This window comes from Cygnus atratus, chromosome 3 (genome assembly GCF_013377495.2).
Source record: "Cygnus atratus isolate AKBS03 ecotype Queensland, Australia chromosome 3, CAtr_DNAZoo_HiC_assembly, whole genome shotgun sequence".
NCBI lineage: Eukaryota > Metazoa > Chordata > Aves > Anseriformes > Anatidae > Cygnus > Cygnus atratus.
The window spans coordinates 92,155,793-92,182,142 of record NC_066364.1 but is presented as its reverse complement, the minus strand read 5'-3'; the positions used below and the strand labels follow the sequence as shown (position 1 = coordinate 92,182,142).

The window sequence follows — 26,350 nt, the reverse complement described above, 5'->3', positions numbered from 1 at the left end:
TACGAGGATATATGGGTGAACTTTGTTCTGGCTGTAACACCACTGGAAAGTTCATGAGATTGCAGTTACTCTAGCCTGACATACTACTGTATGGCAGACAACTCTTCACTTTCTCAGTTGGGAGTATCTTCTACTGCATGATTAAAATAGCATTAAAAAAAAAGGTCTCATCTCACTAGACAAAATGCCTTTTAATGGGACTATATTAGGTATCTTGCCTTACCAGTGTGGGAACTTCAGAAATGATGACACCCCGATAACAAAGAACGTATGTGTTTGCCAGTGCTTGCTGGTCCGTTGCTGACTGAAGCTGTGTGTAACTACAGATGAGGCCACAGCACAGAGGGTAATGTTTCTATCCCAGAGTCAGGGAGCCTCAATCCAAAGCGAGGTGTTTGCCCAGCACATGGCAGTGAACACATAACAATATTAAATTCCCCTGAGCACTTTCCTCTGTGCTAATGAATCTATCTCTGAAACCTCTCCATGAAAAATTATTATAGGTAAGACCAAGTCGCTATGTTAATCCAAGGAAGTGAGAAAAAATAAAATACATTTGAAAAAGATTTCTTATTGCGTATCAGTTTATTTGTATAGATGAATGCCCCTGAATGATGTTAAACATGTTGGTGAGACAGCATGAAGTCAAATGATGTCATACAATCCCAATTTTCTTCAGAAAATCAGTTTTGTATTATTACATTCTGTGCATATAATCTTAGCTGAAATCCTGCACGTATGATTGGCATGGTGAGTAAAGGATGATAAAAAGCAGCAAAATTAGGGGCAGAAAAATGAACACTGCCTTTTTTAAAAGCATTTTTTCTTATTTTTGTAGTCCTGGAAAATCTTTTTGAGAATGAAAAAGAACACAATAGCAAAACAGAACAGGTAATGGTTGTGGAAAAAGTAGAAGGCCAGATCCTTTACTGTATAAATAACATGAATAAAGATGAAGCAGTACAGGAACAAGGCATACTGGTTTGGGGGCTGGAGTAGATCTTGCAGTCCTTGGCTAAACTGTGGAAAAAGGAGAAAATACACATTATGTTACATGACTCTATTTCACTCACACCCAGTCCATGTGCTTCCCTGAGCAGACCTGGCCCGCTGGCACTTTTAGTTCATAAAAAGTGACTGTGAGATTAGGCATGTGAACTGAGACCAAATCAGCTATTCTGTTAAATAATAGGTGTCACATTCCCACCCATAACCATAACACAAGCTAGGTTTTCTCTCTCTGAAATAAAGGTTAGTGATCTTGTATTTACTGCAAGAAAGAGTCTGCAAATATGCAGAGTAGTTCATGTGAGGTAAGTGCACACCCATGGTAAGACTTTTGTGTATCCATCTCTACATCTGTGGCACAAACTCTAGCCTGTACTTTTTTACTTTACATGTACTCATAGGTAAACTTTCAGGTCTTAATAAAATAATTCATTAGTTAACTTGCTTAGTCCAGATGCATGTCATTTAGCCAAATACAGAATCACAGAATCGTCTAGGTTGGAAGAGACCTCCAAGATCACCCAGTCCAACCTCTGACCTAACACTAACAAGTCCTCCACTAAACCATATCACTGAGTTCAACATCTAAACGTCTCTTAAAGACCTCCGGGGATGGTGACTAAACCACTTCCCTGGGCAGCCCATTCCAATGCCTAACGACCCCTTCAGTAAAGAAGTTCTTCCTAATATCCAACCTAAACCTCCCCTGGCGCAACTTTAGCCCATTCCCCCTCGTCCTGTCACCAGGCACGTGGGAGAACAGACCAACCCCCACCTCTCTACAGCCTCCTTTAAGGTACCTGTAGAAAGCGATAAGGTCGCCCCTGAGCCTCCTCTTCTCCAGGCTGAACAAGCCCAGCTCCCTCAGCCGCTCCTCGTAAGACTTGTTCTCCAGACCTCTCACCAGCTTCGTCGCCCTTCTCTGGACTCTCTCGAGCACCTCCATGTCCTTCTTGTAGCGAGGGGCCCAAAACTGAACACAGTACTCGAGGTGCGGCCTCACCAGAGCTGAGTACAGGGGGACAATCACCTCCCTAGACCTGCTGGCCACACTGCTTCTTATGCAAGCCAGGATGCTGTTGGCCTTCTTGGCCACCTGAGCACACTGCTGGCTCATATTCAGCTGCCTATCAACCAATACTCCCAGGTCCTTCTCGGCCAGGCAGCTTTCCAACCACTCATCTCCCAGCCTGTAGCTCTGCTTGGGGTTGTTGCGCCCCAGGTGCAGGACCCGGCACTTGGCCTTGTTTATATACAAGGCCAATAAAATATATTGAATACATGACCTGATCCTCATATGTATTTCTCTTAATTGTCACTGCAGTTTCTTCAGCTATGTTTAAGTGAGATCCTATCTAGGAATATGGATTACTATATCAAAAAAATATACATATGTTTATGGAAAATTTTAGGGCTTTTATGGAGTTCAGCAGAGTGCCATTCTTGTGCATGACCTGAGCTGTTTCTATGTACAACAACACAAGTGCTACAAATACATGCAAGAGAAGACAAACATGCAAGTACCTCTAAAACGTTGATGATTTAAGTTAGATACTGTTTATTCTTTAAATCAGTCCAATGACAAATTGCTCCAAATCAGAGGAGAGTCAGGTTAACAGACAGCAAATGTGATGTGGAAAAGCCCAGACAAAGATTTGTAGCTGTCCCAAATTGTAGCAATTGATAAATAGTGTTCTCTTTTGGTCTGGACTGCTGTTAGCAACAGACTAACTCGAATATATGAAAACTTCAGTTATTTCTGTAAATAAAAGGCTTGCAAAACTGATTGTCTGTAAAATTTGTATCATTTGATTCTTTCACCCACTCATTTATTTATGCATTTGCATGTGCATATGATTTTGCATATAAATACATCCTTACATAATATATATGTAATACGAGTATATAAACATAAAAATGTTTTCTTTGCATATGCATATTATGTATGCATATCTGAATAATCTAACTGTAACCCAGGAAATTGATCCTACTGTAGAAGCAGGAAACCGATCAATGTGGAGTTCAGACCAAGTCCTCTGTCATTTGTGGGAAAAAAATAAGAAAAAAAAGTGTTCTTGGATCCTTACCTCATAAACGTAATTTGAGAATTACCTGCTCTTTACTGTATTTTATAGTAGTAAACTTTACTACAGTTCACATTCTAGGGAGCAGAACAACTTCATGTTCCCTAAGTACATGTACAAGCTTTAAGGATCATCTGTTCAAGTCTAACTTTAAAAGAAGTCACAGTACTACACAATGCACAAAAGAATAAAACCTTACAAATTGCTTAGCACTGAATGTGAATGTTTCAATCTCTATTGCGTTCAACCCTTTATCCTTTTCCTACTTACCGATCTTTTCACTGCCTGTTGATGAATCTGCTCCATTCTCTCCTCATGAAGCCTTTGCTTTTCATTGTCCTCATGTTCATACTTCAGTTTAGCCAGAACAAAATCCCACCTCATCTTCTCAAGTTCAATATCAGCAGCTGTGACCTGCTTGCAGCAGAGCTCTTCCAGCTCCTCTGCATTGGTGGATGCTTCTGACTGCAAAGCACTGGTTCTTCCCTTCACTTCCAAATGTGCCGTATGGCACTTAGCATCCATGCTCTCACTTGTATTGTCTGAGATGAAAGATAATGTTGGCATGTCTATGATGTCTCCCTGCCAGAAATTGGAGAGAGGGATGATAAATTCATATTCAAGCTGATAAATGCAAATGGAATAGGTTCATCTAAGTTTACTTGAATATTTGTTCAAGTGATTATTCACACATTTGCACGGTGACTCACCAATTCTCTTATATCCATCATCTCCTTTTGAAAAGTTTGTTCTTAGAGTTGGAAAAGAAAACTTACAAAAAGAAATCTTGAATGTTGTCTTTCAAAACATGAAATATCTATCATATAAAAATTGTCTGATCCAAAAATTTAAAGAAATTTTAAAAAAATATTTAATTAGGGCCTGTGTGACCTGAATCAAATGCTACAGCTCTTTTGATCAAATGCAAGGATCTCATATCTCATGAATTTGATACAATCTACAAAAATGTGAGCTACTAAGGTTCTTTAACTCTGAGAAGTAACTAAAATGTCTTGTTCTTCACTTTTCTTTTATAGATTCAGTTTCCTGGCTGATCTACATCTTCCATGATGCATTGTAGTTTTACACCTAGAAGAACTGTATTTTCCACTTACCATCTTTTCTTGCTTCTGCTTCCTGTTATCGTTATTCTGGGCTTTCTGTAATGTAAGATGAATATCTTTCTGATTTTCCTCTAGCTCATCCATAGTTGTTTGTAATGAATATTCTGATCCCTCTAGATTGCTGAGTTCTTGCAAATTGCCTTGTATTTCCTTTGTCTTTAGCAAACAGAGACCCTGGCTGAACATGGGAGACCCCCAGTGACACTAAAGCATCTATCTCCAGGGATGTTCTGGAACAGAATGGGGGTATGTATGTGGTGACAATGAAGCAGGTGACTGGTATGTAACAAAAGGAGTGGCTCTAAGCTAAATGTAGGCACATACACTTATGGCATGCTGGGCCATATACTAAAATGGCAAGGGGTTTAACTGTCATTGAAATCCCATCATTTTCCTTGCCTAAATATGAAAACAAAAAAACAACAACAACAACAACAAAAATACACTGTATGTAGATCTGCAGGTAGATCTTCTGAAACTCTTGTTTGTAGGCTTATTAAGATGAGAACTTGTCAGTAAATCCCTTTATAGTAACCAGTGGAGCTGGCTAGAGGCCCTCAGGAAGTGAGCCTGAATATATCACACTTCTTTAAAATGTAACATAATCAATAGCTCTCTGCAGCTCAAAGAAGGATGGCTTTTCTTTCATGGAAATAAAACTTGACTGAATATCTACCCTAGACTGGGGAGTTTCTTACTGCCTCCTACATAGGCAGATCACAGCTTGTAGGGTAGTCATTAGCTAGACGTCAATACTATCCTTTTAACCGGCCGGAGCTAGGTAAACGATTCAGCATGAGAACCTCTGGTTCAACCTCTTATTTCCAGGCTCATGGTATGTGCTACATTTTATAGAAGCGATACAATATATAGATTTCATATCTGATAAAAGATTTAGTCAAGACAATTAATTTGTTTGTTATTGAGTTTGAGGAAGAGGAGCAAAAGAGAAAGAAAGTGAAGTGAGCTAAGTACTATGGGAAAGTGATGTCAAAAGAGAGGGGCAGGTACTAGGCTAACATAAGGCAACAACCACCTCTTCACAGGATTTCCATATAGAAAACTTGAAACCAGCTGTTCCAGTTCAAAGGCCAGGATGCTGTGGCTGCTGGAGGTCCTGCCCTTGGCTGACTTCATAACTGCCCTGTTACCGGGTTTTTGTTGGCAAGCTGACAGTCTGTCACATTCCTTGCTTTAATGCCAAGGCAGCATCCAGGCTCTTCCAGGGGACTGAGCTTAACTCCTTCTCTGTTACAGACCGTCCTATTTGGCTACCATTTTCTCCACTATAAATACATTTCTCTGTCACAGTGAAGCTTTCTGCCAGGATCTGTGGACTCCCAGGATGTCCCAGTGCCCAATCCAACCAGCTCCTTCTGGGAAGCAGGTTTATTGGATCAGGTGAAACACCACACTAACATAGATATCCCATTTTGGTGCTCCTGGATAGTTTCTCTTCAAGGTGCTGCATGCAATCTGGTGGATGCATTCACGCAGGGATCTCTACACTGTCCTCTATTCCCTACTGTAGATACACCAGCATTTCAGTTTCCAGTCTATAAATCCTTGACTGGGACTGATCACAAGTTCACAGTGACCTTGTGACACAGTAGAGGATGTCCTTGTAGCACAGTAATGTTAAGAATCTTGGAGAAAACTTTCTTATTTGCTGTTATTCATGAGAAGGACAAATTTCTTCTACTACTAATAGCATGTATAAAGCACCTTTCAGAAAAGTATCTGTCAATTGCAGATTATACCCTGTAAATAAACACAGCATCCTCAGTTGTTCTGTATCATATACACCAGTGCAAAGTCAATATATCTGCTTGGTAGGTGATGTGGGGAGAGCTGCATGACAGATCTGGTTAAGATAAGAAACAGTAATGGAGTTACTGAGACCACTTCCTGTTGCATCATTTATCAAGTGTTTTGTGAGTTTACAGATGTATTTTCAAATCCCAAGGCACAGTGAACATAGAATGACACACAGGGGTCTGGGATTCCATCATTAGTTTTGACTGAAAATACTAGACAACTTTTAATTGCTTTTGCTGTTGCCATTCTTTGTGCTGCAGTTACCGACACGGACTCCAAAATCCTACTTTCTTTCATTTCCTTCTTGATATGATTTTTGCATAGTTGCAAGGACACAGTAGGGCATATATTTAGAAAGCGAGGGATGCCCATGCCTGAGCAAAATGTCTCTCTTCAGAATATATTTCAGTATCTGAAGGTAACTTCTCAAGAAAGCCTAGTGCATCTCATACGGGCATCCACTGTGTTGGAGGTCAAATTTAGAGCAGGATGGGATAAGAGCAATAAGGGATTGTGAGCAAGTGCAAAGAATCCCAAATGAAGATATTTGATCTAAGTTTGCTAGAACAAAGCTCTGTAACAGACACTGAGAGAAATGAATGAAATTATGGCCATGCTGAGCCTTATAGAGATAACTTCAGGGCAGGAGCTGTGTGCAGTTCTGTTAGTAGGCAAATGCTGCTGGGCTGCTTCTTCTCAATGTGCACCAGGTGTTTCCCCCTTTGCTCAACCAACCTCATTGGCTAGAGAGAGCAGTGGAGGTGAAGTAATGTGGGTTTTTTGTTTTTTTGGGTTTTTTTTTGAGAGGATGCTTGCTCTAGGAAATTGTCTCTGTGCTGAACAGAGCTCAGGGTGAGCAAGTGTAGTATACACTCACTGAAGATCTGTTTGGTGCAGTGAAGAACTGTAGGTCTGATCCCACCAGCACTGACTGGCCAGTTGTGTGGTTGCATGTCCTGTCCCTCACTCTCAACATATCCAGGTAAGATGGCAGAATCAGCTTGTGCTGGCACAAAAGCTTATTCACCCAGCCTCATCAGCCTACAAGCTGTGGGATTTTGACATCCCTGGGTTGCTATAAGGAATGAACAATTTCAAAAATTAACATGGCAAACAAGATCAATGTACCCAACAGGCCAGAAACAACAGGAAAGGAAGGAAACTAAGAACACCTCTACAGATTTCTAGTGCAGATACTGATCTTAAATATTATTTCTGGGTAGCAGAAGTTGCTGTCTACATACTTTCCCACTTGCTAACTTCATCTGTTTTCTTGCAAGTATATAACGGGCAGTATGAACACCAGTGTACCCCTAGGTAATGCTTTTGTGTCTTGGTGTTCCCACAACTCCCAGGATTTATCAGGGACATAACAGCAGCTACTGGACCTCCCCTGGCATGCCTCGACAGCTTTGGTATTTGTAGCAGCAACACAAGTCACAGAATGACAGTACCGTGCTTCGCCTCAGTGCTGCTTCTCAGTACTGTCTGTTTTCAGACTGTCTACTATGTTGACACAAAAAAACACAAGCTCCATGCAACACGACAGCATGAGGCCCTTGGAGGGGACATTAGCGACACGGAATGCTGCTGCTGATAGGACAGAGATAAGGTTCAAGTGGCACCTACGGACATGCATGTAACTGAGGTTTGGGGCTGACTTTTTTGCTTCTGGTTTCTTGCTGGTGTCACATTTTCTCCATGGGAGTGTGACTGTTGCCTCAGAATCCCGTGTTGCCCTTGCTCCCTTTCTTTCTGTGGTTTGTGCCTAATTTTTTATTATGAGAAAGATTCTTGTTTATTTCCTTTACTGGTTAGCCTTTAGATCCAGTAACTTAAATTGAGTGAGAAAAGATGTGCATGGAATTTGATCTAAGCTAAAATATATCTAGGAAAAGAATGGAAGAGAGAGGCAGCATGAGCAGAAATCTCAAAAGAAAAAAGAAGAGCAGTGGAAACATGAAAAGAGGATGGAAGATATGCATCAGCTGGCATTACCCAAAGGGGCAACACAGAATAGGCCAAGCAGCAAAGCAGCAACATCTCCTGAATACAATTGGGAAACACAAAAAAGAACTTCAGCTGACTCCACTGACAGAGCAGAGGTTTGGCCATAGCATGCGGGGACACAATGGGGGACTTAGAAGAGCCAGAGGCCAGGCCTTTCCCAGAAGAAGCCAGGTTTTCTGGATTTGAACCTGAGCCAGTTGGGGAAGTGGAAGAGCTACTAACCACACCAGCCAAAAACATTGTAGCTTTCCAAAGCAGCATGAACAGGATTTGCTGTAGGATTCTTTTTTTTTCAACAGTTGGCTCTGCCAAACTTTGTCAACACATCTACAGCTCTAGTCACAAAAGAAATGGAGTTCAGAGAAGCAACAGCTTGTAGATAAACACAGGAGAGGCAACAGGTATACGAATAACAAGCTAGCTCTGACTATAATGATATGTGAAACACAACTTGGTGATGAAAATGGAAGTGTAAGTATTCTATTTGACAGAAAATTCAGATACCTTTCTTATGAATACAGAGCAATGTAAAAGATTATTCCAAGGATGAACAATCCAGGCAGGTGTGCATGAAAGTATCACTGATACCTTAGACTTTAGTCCAAAGCCTAAGAGACTTAAAAATTTCTTTTTCTGAACAAATTTTGCCAGAAAAATCACTCCAGATCCTGAAGGCCATACCTTGATGGCTTGAGTATTTTGCAGCTCTGTAAGAAGCACATGAAAATGGCATGTAAATGCAAATTTTGGACCTATCCAAACAAGTAGTTACTAACAGGGACTTGCATCAAGAAGAGCATTAGGCCATGCAGCTCTCACAATCAAGTTCAGACTTTGTCAGTAGCATGGTCTGACAACACTGGTAGTGTAAGATACATTTCTCTTAAGGAAAAGAAAAACTAAGGAGATAAATACAAATCTAGTGACGGATTACAGACTGTGCTAACAGCTGCACTGGAAGAGTTTATAAAATAAATGGACACCAGTTCTGTTCAATTTTCAACAGGAACAGTTGAAAGCACCTTCATTATTATTGTAAAGTAAATGGATGTACCAGACCAGGAAGATTCAAAGTGAATGAATGAAATTGTAGCTTTTTTAATACAATGCTTCATCATTCTGCCAATGTGCATCCCAGGGGGATAGAGGTAGTAAATACTGAGAAACACCCTCTAAATTTCTAATAGCAAGAAAACATTTTTGATATTAGGTTACCCAGTAAGCAAAAAAAAATAAAAAGAGACAGCAAGTTTTTAGACATCCTTCGATTATGATTACCTGTTTTTCTGGTAATGCGTCTTGGTATTACAGAGCTTTCTGTGGTTCCAAGAGATAGAAACAGTGGGTTTAGACAGAAATAAAAAGGGGACCTTATAAGAACCTAGATAGTAGGCATTGGGAAACAACAGATCATTTTATATGACTCTGATTTTACCCTTTAGAGTAGCAGAAAAGGAATCCAGTCTTTTCTTGGCTTTATGCCTATATCTCTCTGGTATGAATCATACTGATTGGTCAGAGAATTTTTCCTCCTTTATATGTTTTTATATTTTGGTACTCAGACACTGCAAGTTCCCACATAATAGTTAATACATGGGAATAGTCAATACAGCAGCTAACACATACACAATCATCCTCACACTGTGATCACACTGGAGGTCTTGTGCAGGCCCTGCACAGTCAATCCGTGTAAAGTGGCAACATCAGTAAGACTTCCAAGATGTTAAACATTTAAAAATTACAGACAAATGGTCAAGTTTCTCTTCTTCTGGTAGGATAAAACTTAATGCAAGAAAGACTTCATGTTTCAGTGAAATTAAAATATATGTACCACTGGTCAAAATAATGATAATCAGTATGGCCAAGCATTTCAAAAGCTAAGCTGCTTCCTTTATGTGTTTTTGATCAATCCCAATGAACCATTTTTCAATTATCCTAGCTAATTGTGCTTCATTGATCTTTTCAGTGAATTTTGATGACTGCACAATGTATGTTTGAATTTCCTGAAGATAAGCACAGAACACATGGGCTGTACATAATACATGACAAAGACAAGAATACTTAAGGTGTGCTGAGAGGAAGTGGTCTAATTTTTCTGCCATCCTTTTTATTTTTCTACTGCTTGCCTAATGAACTCAGAATCTACTCCTGTGTCAGCACTGGGGTACTTCCGTTCCATGGGCTGATGTATCATGGTCTCCTTTCCTTGTGCACCAAGAAAATAGCTCTTCCTCCAGGGATCAGATTTCATCTAGAATAGATTAACAAACCTCATTTTCTTCCAAAATCTGCTATTTTTAATCATCTGAGAATTTGGCCTAGAATACTGCACAGCAATTTGTAGGCACTACAGGTAAAGTTGTGTCATTTTACCTGACAAATAATGCTGTGACCCCCAAATCCAGATAACTTCTTAAATTGGCATTTCATGGAATTTCAAAGATACCCAAGAATTTCAGTAAGGAGATGATGGTTGAGTTTTTGTATAGGACTTTGAGGAACCATGAATGCATTTGGAATGTGAAAGGGCTTTTTTCAAACACCTGACAGGAACTTCTGCAGTTATTCCAGGAAGTCTTAGAAATGAGCCTTGAAGAAACATAAAATTATGTGTAAAACCTGAGCTACTTTTGTTGCTTGTTTCACTGCAGTCAGCATATCAAGCACTCAAGAGTATGTGAAGTTTTTGCGTCCAAGAGAATTCTTCCAGGTTGTAAGCCCAAAGTTTTGGTTAGGTTCTGCATCATTGATAGAGTCCAAGCCAAGGAGTGACCAGTCCTGAAGGATGAACGCAATCTTTCTTCTGATGGCTTTGGGCCATCACTATAAAATATGGTTTCTCCCATTGCTTACGCCTACATTAGTTTCACGATTGCCTGCAGTTCTGTTAGAACACAGTATCCATTTAGAGAATGACTATCAACTGGCAGAATGTCATTTCTTCCCTCATGGATGTTGGCTGGGTGGTGTTTCATGTCTGAGGTATTTCTGATTTCCCTCAAGTTCTTTACAGCAAGTTTGCTGCATTGATTGCTAGGATAGAAGCACTTTCAATAACCGGCAAATCTCAGGTTTTTGAATTTTCAAGATATCTATGTTCAAATGAGATGATTCACTGAAGTTAGATTGTTTATCTCTGCTTAGAAAATGTAGGATATACACTGAGTAAGAGAGGAGATGGAATTATAGCTGTTTGGGAAGCCCCGAAAATAGACAGGTACCGTGCATGCTGTTAACAATCAGACCCGTGAGACACCACCAAGGAGTTACTGCCATGATTTGGATAGCTGCTCTTGTTCTCCTACTCTGGGGACTAGGTCATAGAATCATAGAATGATAGAACAGCTTGGGTTGGAAGGGACCTTAAAGATCATCTAACTCCAGCCCTCCTGCCACTGGCAGAGATGCCACCCACTAGATCAGGTTGGCCAGGGCCCCATCCAGCCTGGCCTTGAATACCACCAGGGATGGGGCATCCACAACCTCTCTGGGCAACCTGTTCCAGTGCCTCACCACCCCGACAGTGAAGGATTTCCTCCTAATGTCTAGTCTAAATCTATCCTCTTTTAGTTTAAGACCATTCCCCGTTGTCCTATCATTATCTACCTGAGTAAAGAGTCCTTCTCCATATTTTTTATAAGACCCCTTTAAGTATTGAAAGGTCACAGTGAGGTGTCCCTGGAGCCTTCTCTTCTCCAAGCTGAACGTCTCCAGCTCTCTCAGCCTTGAGAGAGGTGTCTCTCTCAGGTCACAATGACAGCTGTACTTAGAAGTACCCCCACACTACTACTACTCATACTAAATATCAGCTTAGTTACTCAGCCTGTCCTATCTCATCCTATATGGTCAGAACTGCCTTGGTATGGCATTAGGATTTGAAATATGTTCCTCAGTTATCAGCAATCCTCATCTGAAATGGATAGTTACTGCTTCAAATAGAAATAAATCAGTTATCAAGTCATCTAGACAGTATTTTTTCATCTGTTTTTAAAAATACACGTGTATCATTTCAAAAAACTTTTTGGAGTGGTGCTTTCCTCTTTCTGACTAACCTTACTGAACATCAATAATATGTCTGTCTTGATGTAAATATGTAGATGAGTCCCTTCTCCCAGGACCTCACAATATAAACCAAGGTCAGGATGATTCAGTTAAAAGCCCAAGTTGTTCCAGGCACAGCTCTAATCTGTAAACGGTGCACAGTACTTATTTACATTAGCTGACTTTTTTTTTTTCCTCAGAAAGGAAGTGGAATTATAGTAAAAGCAATGGAACACAACAGTGATTCTTAGTCTGGTGGGTCAAAGTTAGTATTTCAGAGGACACATAAAGAGCAATTTGGGAGATGACTCTTGGTTTTTTAGAAAAGTAAGGCAAAAAAGAAGGCATGAAAATCCTTACAGGACAAAGTTACAAAAGAAGAAACAAGGGCTGAATAAAAAAAAGGGGGCTAACAAGTAGCTTTAAACAGCAATTACTCCTGAAAAACAAAGCAGATTAATATCACCAAGACTGAACTCCCTCATGGAGTAGCTCTGGGAACAAAGGACAATAGATGACTCAGAGAGGAGCAAAAGAGCAAAGAAATATTAACTGAACATAGACACTCTTGATGTCAAAGGCAGTCTCTGTCTTCAGTCTGCATTTGTGTGTACTGCATGGGTGAGAAGCCAACACAGCTCCATCCCAAGGCACGCATCCCCTTGGCAGAGCATAATGCTGCTAACACCACGTCTCTCAGCTCCTTTCACATTCTCCCAGCAAGTTAGACAAGTCCTAGAGAACATTTCTCTTTTGGGGATTTACACTCACTAAAACACTTATCAAGCAACATGGGAATACCCATCCAGCCTTCCCAGCTGGCTCAGGGTCTTCACACTGAGTCCTTAATGTAACTCCTGCTGAGGTTTTCTACCAGCACAATTCATCTTCATTGTCCAGGCTATAAGCCTCCTTTTCTCCCAAAGGCAAATACAGATTCTCTGTCAGATAAAACCTGTAAGTAAACTGTCTGTGCACACCCTTTTTCCAAGAAGCGACTCGCAGAGCTTCCCTTTCAAAACTTGTCTGAGAGACCTAAGAGCTGCTCTTCTAATCTTAACTGGGAGGTCTCTAGTGGTAAGCACTTGGCCCGTTCCTCAGCTTGGCTGCTGCAGCTCCAAGCGGTCACCTCTTCAAATGGCAATGTCAGGCAATAGCAGAAAGGAGAGGGGAAGCATATTACAGCCTATACAGCAGAACTCAAGAGTGATGCTGACCATCATACACAGTCAAACCCCCTTTACCCCCCAGTTTTAAAGACAACATGAGAAAAACCGTCTTACAGAATAAAGAAGAAAAGTGCTGTATCACCCCATAGTGACCTGCTGGAGTTGTCATTCTTGTTCCCAGACAAATCACTGAGGCAATATAATAACAGCAAAGAAAACGTGTCATTCTGACATCAGGCTTGGCAAACCATTCTGGAGGGAGTCCAGGAATGGCGAATGGGCTGGAACAGTCAGAAATGTAACAGCGTGAAGAGATTGGGCTATACAGACAAGGGCATAACAAACTTCAAGGAAGTGGCCGTCACTGACAGTTTCGAATATTCATAATACGGGGAGATGGAGCACGGGCAACACTGAATTGTCTCATGTTTTGTGTCTCCAGTCAAACAACAATTAGACTGCTCTGGGGTGAATATGTAATTGGACAGCAACAGTCTGTTGGAGACTTCTCTCCATTACTGAGCTTTCTGCAGAAGCACTCTACGTTCAAAAGGGAGCTGTGTGTCTGTAAATAGCATGCCTAATTATAGTCTATACTGCCTTGGTCGCCATATAATATATTATCAGTAACCAGAACCAGGCAGCAGCAACATGGCTTCATTCACTAATTGAGGGATGTTCATAAGCTTACTCTTAGACACAATTTAGCAAGAAAATGAGATGGGGTTCCCTCCCCCTCTCCTCCCGCAGAAGGTGCATTATCTCATCTAAAGCATGAAAAGGAAATGGAAACCCATAAAAACCAGTCTTGGTGAGAGAGCAGAGAGCATCTGCTGCAGCACTGGGCCACATGCCCTCCAACTCATCAGGTGAACAGGATATTTGGTGTTTGTAGAGAAGCTGAGCATGAGTCAGCAATGTGTCTTCATGGGGATGAGGGCCAACGGCATAATGGGCTGCACCAGCAAAAGCACAGCCAGCAGGTCAAAGCAAGTGCTTATTCTGTCTACTCAGCACTCGTGAGAAGACTTTTGGAGTACTGTACCCAGTCTGAGCTTCACAGTACACAAAAGACGCTGACAAACTGAAGCAAGTCCAGCAGAAGAGTCCTAAGATGGCTAGGGGACTGGAATACATGAATGAGAGATGTGGGTTTGTTCAGCCTAGAGAATAGTCCATGGGGGGATTGACCTGCTTAACTACCTGATGGGTAGCTGTGAAAAAGACAGAGCCAGCTTCTTCTCAGAGTCACGTAGGAAAAGGTTGAGACGCAATGGGCACAGGCTGCAGCCAGGGAAATTCTGATCAATGCTAGCAAAGCTTCTTCACAGTGAGAATGGTCCTGGAGCTGGAGCTCAGAGAGGCAAACGACCCTTGTGAACACAGGCTCAGCGCAACTTGCAGGTGGCAACAGCAGTTTCAGTTCCTTGTGTGGGGTAGCATTTAGCTGAGCTGAGCTTCAAGCACCACTCCTCCATGAAATGAGTTACCTTCAACCCACTAATTGCTAACAGCTCGTTTCTGTGTGTGCCAGTGGCTCCGTGCTGCCCGACCTGCTGCTTCGCTTGCAGTGCTTGCTGCAGGAACTCTGGGCTGGGGCTGTGCTTCTGGATCAGGATGCGGGAGCAGGTGGGCTGCTGATGTGTGAATGAGAGGGGGAGAGAAGTGTGAGATTTGTGGGTGGTGCAGGTTCGCACACTGTGCCGAGATGCCAATCTGCAGGAGTGAAGAAATACTGCAGGAGGCTATAAAAGAAGACTGACTTTTCTTGTGTATATGCATTTTCTCTGGTGGAAGGAGTCAAACACACACAGAAACTCAGTGTCTCACAAGTTAGGTTTGAAAATCCCTTGTTTTTCAACCACCTACTGGGGAGAAATAGGAAGAAGAAAGTACATTTATGTTACGGTGAAAATCAGAGAAGCTGAAGAATATTTTGTAAATATTAGAAAAATGTCTTTATCAATAGTACTGTGGCCATCAGTGATATATGCTTCTTTTTATGTAAATGATGGTATTTCCCAGAAATCAGCTAACCGGTGTCCTGGTTTCAGCTAGGATAGTGTTAATTTTCCTCCTAGTAGCTGTATTTCGGATTTAGGATGATAATAATGCTGATAACACACTAATGTACTAGATATGGCTGAACAGTGCTTGCACAGAGCCAAGGACTTTTCAACTGGGAGTGAGAATATTTTCCACAAGTACCGGCTCTTAGAATGCCAGTTCTAATCAGAGACATATGATGTGTTAGCATCTTTTTTGAGTTCTGGGAAAGTAGAGATGAGGTCAGAGATCTCAATACATACCAGAACAAGGAGATACAATAGCTCTAAGTGTATGATCAGCAGGTTCTCTGCTTGCAGTTTTAATAGGAGATAGAAGGGAAGAGATTTTGAAGTAGAGTGCCAGCTGTTTTACTCTCACTACCTGAAGGAAGTTGAAATGGAAAAGAAGCAATGATCAGAATCAAATAGTTAACAAAGAGAAAGTAACCTGGGCCAGCCTTAAGAATGGATGATGGGTTCTCCCTTAGCTCGGTTAAGCTTCTTGCTATGAACAGCATCAGAGGCCTTTCAGCCTTTATCTGTATAGTCTGATATTTTCCAAAAGGAAGAAAAAGCTCACAGTGTGACTAGGTTATTGGATTTGCCTACAGGTAAGCCATTAGGATAACGTATGGAAAAATATGTATCGAATGAACATTTGCCAAAGCTGATTAGAGAGCTTTCTCTGCCAAACAATCTGGAGGACCTGGAACAGCTTTGACGCATGATGATCACAGAAGATGATTTATAACTGGCAAAGATGTGGTGGGATTCAGAAACAAACAAAAAAAAGATAACCAAATGTAAAAGATGTTAGAGGAGGAAATGGAGGAGGTATGTCAATAGTCAGCCCACAAATCAGTAAGAAAGGGTGGCAAAAAGAAATTTGGGCAGAATATAGAAAGAAGGAAGGATCATACCTGACTCAGTTGTTAAATGCACTTTGCTAATATCTCCTTCCATCAAGGAGTACTCTTCAGAAATGCTCTCAACCCGTTCGAAATTAGGTTGGGCAATGTATGCAAACATATTCACAGAAAATGCCAAAATACTCCCACCTGGTCAGCTCAAGTAGATGGGGTAGGCTATTAAAGTATGATGTATTCTGCTCTAAAGAAGGAAGGTTAAAAGTTCAGAAGAAAAAGATATTAAAACTGAAAAAATGATATTGAGACTGCTAAGAAGAATTTGCTTGACAAAGGACTTTAGTATTTACCTACCACCTTTGGAAAATTTGATCACCAAAATGGTCACTGAGCTCCAGCCACGGCCTTTGCACCCCCTGGCCTTGCACAAAAGACAGACAGGATGAGCCTGTAGGTCTCAACAGGGTAGAAGTGTGTCTCATTTACATCAGCAGTCCAGTAGTCAGTGCACTGACATTGCAGTATTTTCTTTTTCACAGTTCTGAGTGCTGTAGCTACAGGTGAGTCATCTTATCTTCACACCTCTGGTTTTATTTTACTCTGTACAAATGCACTTACTTTCCGGATCACCCCAAATACCCACAGCCAACCCTGTAAGCCAACCCATGGCTCTTACTATCTATGAAAAACAGAGGTGCCAAAATCATTAACTGGGTATTTGCATCGGTACAGCTAAAGAACATAAAAACATGGATCTTGTAGAACAAATGGACAAGACGAAGAAGAAGTACTATTAACTAACTGTTTAATAGATGAAGACCTGACACAAAGCTCTCAGAAATCATTTGATTTTTGTGCGTTGTTAGGTTTGACCTTAGGTTGCCCAAGCTCAATGCCCAGCTTGTGAAGGTCTGGCAATGAATCCAGAACAACCGAGTCCATCCTGTTTTTAGTTGCATGATCTTCTGATGAGATCCGCAACTGATCTGACACTCAGTTCAGTTTAAAAAAACATCCAAACAATACTGCTGCTGTATTTAGCAGTCCTGTGTAATTTACTGTCAGTCAGAAATGATAACACATGGTGGAAAGGCAAATAAGGTTTATTTATAAATCTTTTGAGAATGACTCAGCTACAGTAGGTCATCTCCTCCTCTCCCCCAAAGGCTACATTCTTCTTCCTCCATAATGAATTCTGGAGAAACTTCTTTGAAATGCTTTCATTAAATTTACCAGATACTCTGTTGCCCTTTTTTTAGGTACTGAAGGTTACTGGGCGTTTTCTTGCTCTTACAATACGGTACTGCAAGACTTGCATATATACACATTGAGAAATTTTATCTAGGCTTCCTTTTAGCACTGTTCATGGTATTTTCTACTAATAATTCTTAGTGTCATAGTTAAAAAATGGAAGGTAGCTGCAATCCCATGTTCTTCTTTGTGTTTATCACACGAAGTCAATAGGAACTACCTCTTTTCTATTGAAATTTTACTTGCCTGGACTCAGTCCACTAATGATGCTTTTGAACATTCTGAAAAACTTTCCCAATGTTTTTTGATATCCTTTGAAGCGAAGAAATCAACAGGTCAAAGCCTGATCCAGTGACCATGAAATGAAACAAAGATTCCCACCAAAAGCACTGTATTATGGCCAGAGACAAAGCTGGTTCTTGTAAGTAATTGCCCTTGTTTTGTCCATATTGCATGTGAGGTCTGTCCTACCAGTTCAGCTGCTGTTTGAGTGCCACTGTCTACAAGGATGTTATCAGTTCTGGTAAGATTTCACATACTCTTCCTGGCACAGCTCTAATGTAGGTAGTACATCAATGGGATGGTCTGATTGCTAGTTATGTTCTCTTTTCTATCACATTTACATTGTGATGGTGCTACTGAGTACTTGTATCTGCTCTTCTAAAATGGCTTTGACGTTATTTTTGTTCCTCTTTGAATAGTTTTTCTATATTACTTTGCTACTTTCATTAAGTTTTTATCCAAAAACTTCAACTGTCAGAGTCCAAGGTTTTATCAAAAACAACTGATCCATTTATTACTTTTTTTTTTCCTTTTTTTTTTAGATCTGAGGATTTTTTTCCCTGTGGAAAACAACAGGCTTTGAGTAGTTCAAACACCCCGATCCATTCTTCCTATCCGCTTCTGTGCAGGCTTCATGTAGCCTCATGCTTTTCCAGGATCTCTTTTTGCCCAATGTATGTTACAAAAGAAAATTACCTGCCTGTCATTACGTATTTTCATGCCTCAGTTTCTATGAAGATCAGTTCTCATAATCATTCCATCTTTGTTCTGTTCTCAAAGGCTGTTCCACTTCTTATTCTGCAAAAGGGACATTCTTTTGACACTCTGTACTCATTATTAAAACTGTTTATAAGAAATGACAACTCATCAAGGATAGGGCAAAATAGCAAGATACTTCAAATGTACATTTGTGCTCAGCTGTTCAGCTCACAGGCAGGAGAGAAAGAGCATGAAGGAAGCAATATCTTAGGAACACTTCGTGAGATTCTCTTAAAAAACTTCCACTATATATCTAACCATGACAACACTTCAGTGTTTGAGGATATTTTAAGCTGACTAAGATTCAAATTTCTTCCCATTTTCCCTTCTCCTTCTCCTCTCATCATGGATGACAACATCATCTTCCTACTCACTAAGCATAAGCAGTGCACCATATTTCCTTGTACTCCTCCCAGACTACCTTATATCTTGGCTCTGTTTAAATATTATCACTCCTTCCTCCTCAACTTTGCAAAGACCATCATGTTTTGCCTGAGAGATTGCCAAAGTGTTTGTCGATGGGCTGATAATCTCACTGTTTGACTACTGTCACCTCCACTTTTCCAGCTCTCTTGCCTGCAGTCCTTTTGCCTCTCACGCCTATGCCAAACACTATTGCAATTTTCTATCTTGCTTGCCAAACACTATTGCTATTTTCTGCCTTGCTTTTTGCTTGTTTTCCAGGTCCACCTTGCTTTCTTTTCACCATCTTACTACTTTAAGTGTAAACAAGGCTTTGAAGACTACCACAAAGTAACATTTACCATGATAATCAGATCTCCTTTGGCACAAAAATAACAGCTCCATGACTTGTTATTCCAACTGTGAATAACTCCTGATCTGTCATGATCAGTATGTGACATGATATAACAATCCCTATCAAAAAACAGGAAAACTTCACCAGAGTGTTCTTCAATTCCTTCTCAAGTCTTCTTCTCCAGGTCTTCTGGGTAATCATGACTATTTTGGAGGGTGAATTAAGACCACACTGTAGCATGCAGAATCAGGTGGAAGAAGCTGCACCTCCTCCATCAGAGAAGACAGTAAACAGGAGGCAGGCAGGAAAGAAAATAGGACTGATAGCTTAGTAGCGATCACAGCTTTAAACCAGCTTCCAGCTTCCATCTTGACTGGGCTCTGCTCCGGATCACTCAAGAAATATTGGGGAAACTCAATTTCATCAGATTTTCCAGGCCAGAGAGACAAAGGCCCTCTGCAGCCCCGGTGCAGCAGGGCAGGTGGCGAAGGCCACACAATGGCATCAGTGAGGTCAGCACGACCGGGCTGCTGCAGGCCGTGGGCACAGTGCTCGGCTGGATCAGGCTGAAACAGGCTTCGCTGAGTCCTCCGCAGGGGAGAACAATGAGAGGCTTGAGAAACAGGGGCTACTATCTGGGAGTGTAGCGTTGGTTCCTCTGACTTGATGCCTAACTTCTCAATGGTAAGAGTAGTGCTGTCTCGTCTCATGTTTACTCTCTTTTTTTAATGTAGACTTTGAACTATGGCACAATTTAACTACTCTGACAGGGGCTGTTTGCCTTTTCTGTCTGATCTTTTTTAAATGAAAACTCTTGTCCAGACTTCCTGCACTTCCTTGCTAAACAAACAGATCTTCAGACAACATCCCTCAGCTTACCTCAACTGCCGTCGCTTTGAAAGGGCACAGAATTATGCGGGTTTACACAGGAGCTGATGGAAGTACCCAACGGGCCTTTCTTTCAAACTCCATATGCAACTATAACTAGATACCTCCAGCTACAGTCAGTACAAAATTGCTCTCTTCCGAAAACGAGACAGACCATGAAGGTTTAGTCGTGAGGATACGGGACCTGAGAGATAGAAGGGCCAAAGCGGAGGAGTCCGTGTGGTACAACTCAAAAGTGAGATCAGCTTCAAACACCTGGATGGGAAGAAAACCGTCTAGTTTTCTCTAGCTTTTTTCTGTTTACAAGCACGATTGACCTTTAATTTGAGAAAAACAAGGTAAGCATATCATAGTCACCCTCTACCACCATCTGGAGCTGAGTCCTATGCTGATGGTTCGGCATTTGACACAGGTGACAGGCGAAGACATTTCAAGCAAGGAGTAAGGAAAAGGCAGGAATGTGCACTGGGATGGGACAAGAGCCTTTTAAATCAATAATAAAGTTTGTGAAATTTATAGTCGATATACCGGTTAACATTAGAGGTGCTAAAGTATTCAGAAAAATGAAAAAAACAAACAAACAAACAAAAAAACATGATTTAAAAATGTAAAACATATAACACCAGTTAAAAATACTGTAGCTTTAAGAAGCTAAAATTTCCTTATGTTCAGAGGGAGAACATATCTGCCTCTGGCTTCCGTACGGCAGGTTCCAGCAGTACCACGCCTGTAAAGGGAAAGCCTCCACTTAAATGTGCACCCTGTGTGACACCATTCACTGGAGCTGTACTGGTGACAAATTTGACTTTTATCTCCTTCTCAGTTTCATTGACAGTGACCCTTCTGCCTCTTCCATCCTGGTGTCAGGAATCTGGGTCAAAGGCCTTGATCTCTTTATGGGGATGTGGCACAGTAACTTGACAAAGCCGTACCCCCTTGACTCCTATAGTTAACAAAAAAAGTATTCATGTTTTCATAAGCTCCATGTGTTTCCATAGATAAAAAATCTACTGGGAGGAATATTCTGCAGTTAACCAATTGGGAAAAAAAAATTACAATTTGTTTCTCTTGGTTACAGATGAATAACACTATTTTTTTTTAACACCCCCCCCCCCCCCCAATTACACTAGGAGGAAACTCTAGGAGATCTTCCTTGTTACAAATCTTCCTTTTCTGTGCTTTCCTTTCCAGCTAACTTTCTGCACGATACCTTGAAGATACTGCCATACCCTATGCAACGAGAGGAGAGGCCCACAGCCCACTCGCTCCTACATTCCCTCTGGGCTGTTTGCATACTGACAGGCATTCTTCTAGAATACCTTGCTGCATTTTAACTATAAATGCACCCCTAGATTATATAGCCCCATATTTCTTTGGTTGGGGCACATAAGCAGAGCATAGCTGAGGTTGGAACCTGTATACAGAGGTCACATTTTTTTTCTGAGGCAAGGTAGCAATCATTCAGTCAGCTCAAAAATACCCTGTGCCTGAATAAATTCTGAAACTGAAGAGGAGATGAGAGAACCAAATCCCAGGCATAGGAAAACAAGCAGTTGTGACAGTTAATAGACACAAGGACAGCTCATAGGAAAAGAATAATGAGACATGGAGCATGATGTAAAAGAAACGGGCCAGATGGCACTACAGCTGTGGGGAAACTCAGCTAGCTCTGAAATGAGTCTTCAGTTACTCAGACTGCTGACTGTGGATCCAAGCCACTGAGTGGAAAAAAAAAAACAGCTCTGGTTGTCTCAAGAAAGTGGCAGTTTGTTAACAATTATCCATTTGAAAGCAAAATGAAGCAGGTGATGTTAAGAAGTCGATTATTGCACAAGTGATGAAGAGCCATACGTGAATGTTCCCTGCCTCTCTTCATCCAGAAGCAACGATTTAGCGGATACTTTAGAAAGTGGAGTTATAACTTAAACCTTAAGGAACAACTGCTAATAACTTTATTCTGTACAGGATTATCCACTTTAGATCAGTTCCAGGAAGTCTTTCAAGGTCATGCAATACCTCCTTGGATGGCTCAGTATGTAAATAGGAAAATTAATCCATAAAGTACTGTTGTGAGCTTGATGATGTAGCAGTATGGGATTTCTGTGCTAGCATTTATTTCCTTAATGCTTTTGTCTACCAGTGATAAAGATCACAAGGAAAAACCTAACCCTAGCCTAATTCAACTCTCATTTGAATCAGAATAACTCTTCAGGGATAGCAGTGCTCTCATGGTAGATTTTAAAGCAGCTACTAGTTGCTATACAGCATGATGCTGTTCTTACGGTAGTTAAATGGAGCACTGTTCCAGAAGACTGGGCTATGAACTAAGAACAAGTCTCCAAAGGAGTCAAAAATGAGCAGCAGCAATGACCTCAAGTGACTTTACGTACAAATTCTTGGGAACTGTGTATTATTTAGCTCATCATCTGGGATTTAAAGAAATATTCTGCAGCTGACACAAAAATGTCCAGAATATTGCTGTTCCTGTCTATGCTACAAGAGCATAAAATTAGGCTGAAGCACAAGAAAGGCAGAATTCAGTGCTAGAATATTCAGGTATTCAGAGAAATTTTAGTGCACACCATCAAGCACTAGCTGAATGGTCTCCCTAAGCGAGCAGTGCCATCAGTCTGCAATTCACTGGCACTCTCCCCAGCAGTTGTACTGGTTTTCAGTTGGCCATGACAAGTGTCGGTGCCAAGTGCTTGTCCTCGGAATATTCATGGCTGTAATTCAGACGGGAGGTCAACTGTGCGCCACTCTACGAGCAGTGCTGGGCTGGGCAGAAAGAGTACATTAGATTTTTCCGCTTGATTAAATCCTCCTCTATGTATCATCTATTTTTGCTCTGTTTTTCCTACAGTCTGATGAAAGATTACAGGACAGCCATGTACCCCAAGACCAGATTGCTTTGCTTTTGTACTGCTTCATCTTCATACTCCTTATCAACACAGCAAAGGAACTGCTGTTCTTTTTTGTTGAGAAGCATGAGCTGTTTGTTATTGCACTAACCCTGTTATATATAATTAAAAATCTCTGGAATTATTTGCTCGTTATTAGTTCTTCCTCTCCAATATCAGCCTTCTCTGAAATTCCTGACTGCAATCTACAGTGTTCAGATGTGAGGATGAAAGGCACCTTACAAGAAGGATCAGCCATGTGATATGAGTCACTGGTGCTTTTTCTGATACTTCACATTTCAGAACCCGTCTCATTTTCCTGACGCTCTCTCAGCCCTGTAAACTATCTCATCGATAATAAACTATTTCCTTTATCAAAAATCATTTAACTAATTAAGTACGGTTAGAGAACTGATGGACCAAAGATGCATTACAACACCTCATCAGCTTCTTGGGAACTCAAAAACTGTCTTCTCCAATACTATGTGCAATGCCATCATAAATACCACAAGCAAGAGGATCTGTCTTTCCCATGGGAAGTTATTCTAGAATAGAACAGTTATTGCCAGGAATATCTGACATTGTGCATTTCCCTTGCCATGCTGCCATGCTGTCTTTTCCAGCTATTACTCTTAAAGTAAACCACCACCAGCAAACTAAAAGCCCACTACTTTTAACAATAGTGGCATGATGTCCTGTTGTGTTCACTTTAGACAGTGCTTACCAGTTAGATTAAAGGGGATTCTGTCAGACTCCTTGATTTTGGATGATTGCTAAGCAGCAAAAAGAGCAATTGCTAAGCAAAACAATCAGAGAAAGAGAAATTAATGGATCAAGGGAGCAAGGGGTAGAACAGGGAAGAAAATCCTACGAAAGAGCTGTGTAAAGGAAGACTGAAGTTCCCAGGTAAAGCCTTAATGCAGTGCTGGGATCAACAGAGCACAGCACGAGGTTGTTCTGGGAGCTGAACCAGTTCACTGACGTGCCCTTCATTATTTTTACACTGATTAGAGCCATCTGAAGGGTATAAAAGCGATGATATGGCATGGCTGCCTGCAATAGCTCTGGACAAGACTCAGGAAGTCAGTTGTAGCTTCACCTTCCTTGTTCAGCCTGCACTAGACAAAAGGCCCAGTATGAGCCTAGAAACTATTTAGAAAGGGTATATTCATATCTCTCTCCAGTCATAAATCAGACTGTTCATTTTTAAAAGTTCTTTGTAAGCCTCAGTTTGGCACTATTGTAAACCTATTTAGACTATGCCAGCTTAAACTTTGGCTCAAAATGAGGAAGCAAAGAAGAAGAAACGTATATCAAAACATCATTCCACACTCCCTAACTCAATTTGGCAAATGGGACCAGCCAAAAATCCTGAAAACGTTATCGCCTGGTTCTTTTTTATTAAACTTTATTGCCCATGCAAGTCTGGGTTATCAGCTAGACTCAGACTCTAATAAAGAGGAACAACTTCTACAGCAGTTATACCGTGAATCAGGAGTGTTATGCTTGATTTAGTTTGATGCACAAGAAATGGATTTTGCACCTGCATTACCGGCTGGATGCTTTTGTTTTGCAGCTAGGCTGGCATTCTTCACTTCAGGAAGAAGCAAGAACGCCACTGCCATGCTGCAGTTCCAGTCCCCTGATTTGCTACCGCAAGGTGAAAGCCAGATAACCACTGCTCAAGCATATTGTCCCTTTGCACCTTCAGCTGCCACCATCACCCCCCTTGTGGGAGTCTTTGTGGCTTCTAAGATCTCTCCGACCCCTGTTTGCACCCTCTCCATGACTTTCTCCTTCATCCAGCTGTTCACTGTCTACTAAAATCTTGCCCTCCTGGGAATAAGTGAGGCTTAAGATAAACATATCATAATCTGCAGATCCCTTAAAATCCTAGAAGAAAGAGGAATGGTAGGCATGGTTTCCTTGACAACCTCTGGGCTGCCTACACAAGTTAGTTTTCTTGGGGGGGGGGAAGGAAAAAAAAAAAAGATTACCAATTTCCCTAGAAGACCATAAGGTAGATTCCTAATTGTGCTGGAGATCTGGGTCCTGAAAGGATCTCTTACAAGGCATGAGAAATAACTCTAGCTGAATTAGAAGGCCCTGGATGGCAGCAGGAGAGCTCTGCCTTTATTTAAGAATGCAGAAATACACTGCCAGCTGTTGGTACAACCTATGGCCTAAGCTCCATCTTAGTCCTTTTTTCTGAACGCATCATCACCCAGGCTTCACAAGGACAATGCCACCTATGAGGGTCTTTCTTACCGCCTCACTGAAAAAAATGCATTCCTACACAGAAGCAGCGATCAGAGCTACCTTGTGAAAAGTTTCACACATGCACATGCTTCTCAGTGTAGATAATAACCGCTTTACTATCTACAATTAAAAAGAACAGTACCAATTTTTTGCAGCCCAATCCTATGAGTTCTCTGCAAACTGCAGCTGAAACACAACCTCTGCTGGAATAAAGGACAGGCAGCTTGCGCACTGAGCAGCATGCAGCAGCAAGGATTCTTAGCTACTGTCAAGACCACAAACATTTGCAGACACAGTAAAGACCCTGACAAAAGCCTAAACATTTTGCCATAACACAAAGGCACGTTTGTTTCTGGTAACACCTGCCTGTTACCAAACAAACTTGGCTACTAGAAGAACCTCTTGTCTGCTGAGATGTACACAGCCTGCTTCCTTTCTCTTTGCAGGGTAAATGACTGAGAGGATCTGACGGGACCTAAGCACATAGATTTCTACATGCTGGAAACTGAGGCAAGAGGAATGTTAACTGATTGAAAGTGAAACTCAGAGCGTGCGATACGATTGCCACTGCAGAAAAACAGAAACTAACCCATTTAGACTCCTTCAAACAGGTCTTCTCAGAGACCCTTTACTATCATGCCCTAAAGTTCTACTGAACTGTGGCAGTTTGGGGTATTTCCCAAACACAGAACACTGTACAGCCATCTAGGCTGAGCTCTGAGATGCCTAGTTACTCAACATCCATACACCAAAGGCTGAACTTTGATGCTGCAATAAAGAGCAGGAGCAGGAGGAGGGGTAGACACAGGTCATCCTACAACTTCCTATATTCTTCAGATCTTGGGAGCAGAAAGGATCTTGTCCGGTCTCTGGCATGATTCAGAGCAGTTTTCTAGCTGCTTCAAATTAGACCCTGCTTCACTGAGCCAGTGGCCTTTGTGGAACTGCTCCCTTACCCTAAGAGACATCACCTCTGTGGGTAAACAAGGGGCAATTATCTTCACGGAACAGAGCACATTTTGGGGGGGAACCCTATTAATTATCCGACCTCTGTAGCTGCAGAGTGATGGCAGCTGAAGCAGACCC

General features: G+C 41.3%; 1 protein-coding gene across 9 annotated transcripts in view; it reads right to left on the bottom strand.

Moving 5' to 3' along the window:
• Nucleotides 1-579: 579 nt before the first annotated feature.
• Nucleotides 580-26,350, bottom strand: part of TMEM247 (transmembrane protein 247) — a 52,557-nt gene continuing 26,786 nt past the window's right edge. For 3 of the 9 annotated variants that reach the window (XM_035563281.2, XM_035563263.2, XM_035563246.2), the window contains exons 2-3: nucleotides 3,363-3,674; nucleotides 580-1,020 (exon numbers count right to left, since the gene is read on the bottom strand). In XM_035563281.2, coding sequence (XP_035419174.1) covers nucleotides 811-1,020; nucleotides 3,363-3,659 — 507 coding nt within the window. In that variant the 5' untranslated portion in view covers nucleotides 3,660-3,674 and the 3' untranslated portion in view covers nucleotides 580-810. Of the gene's footprint in view, nucleotides 1,021-3,362; nucleotides 3,675-3,802; nucleotides 3,891-13,368; nucleotides 13,461-18,397; nucleotides 18,500-26,350 lie in introns of those variants that run through there. The other 6 variants (XM_035563236.2, XM_035563225.2, XM_050709670.1 and 3 more) reach the window with 4 other exon arrangements.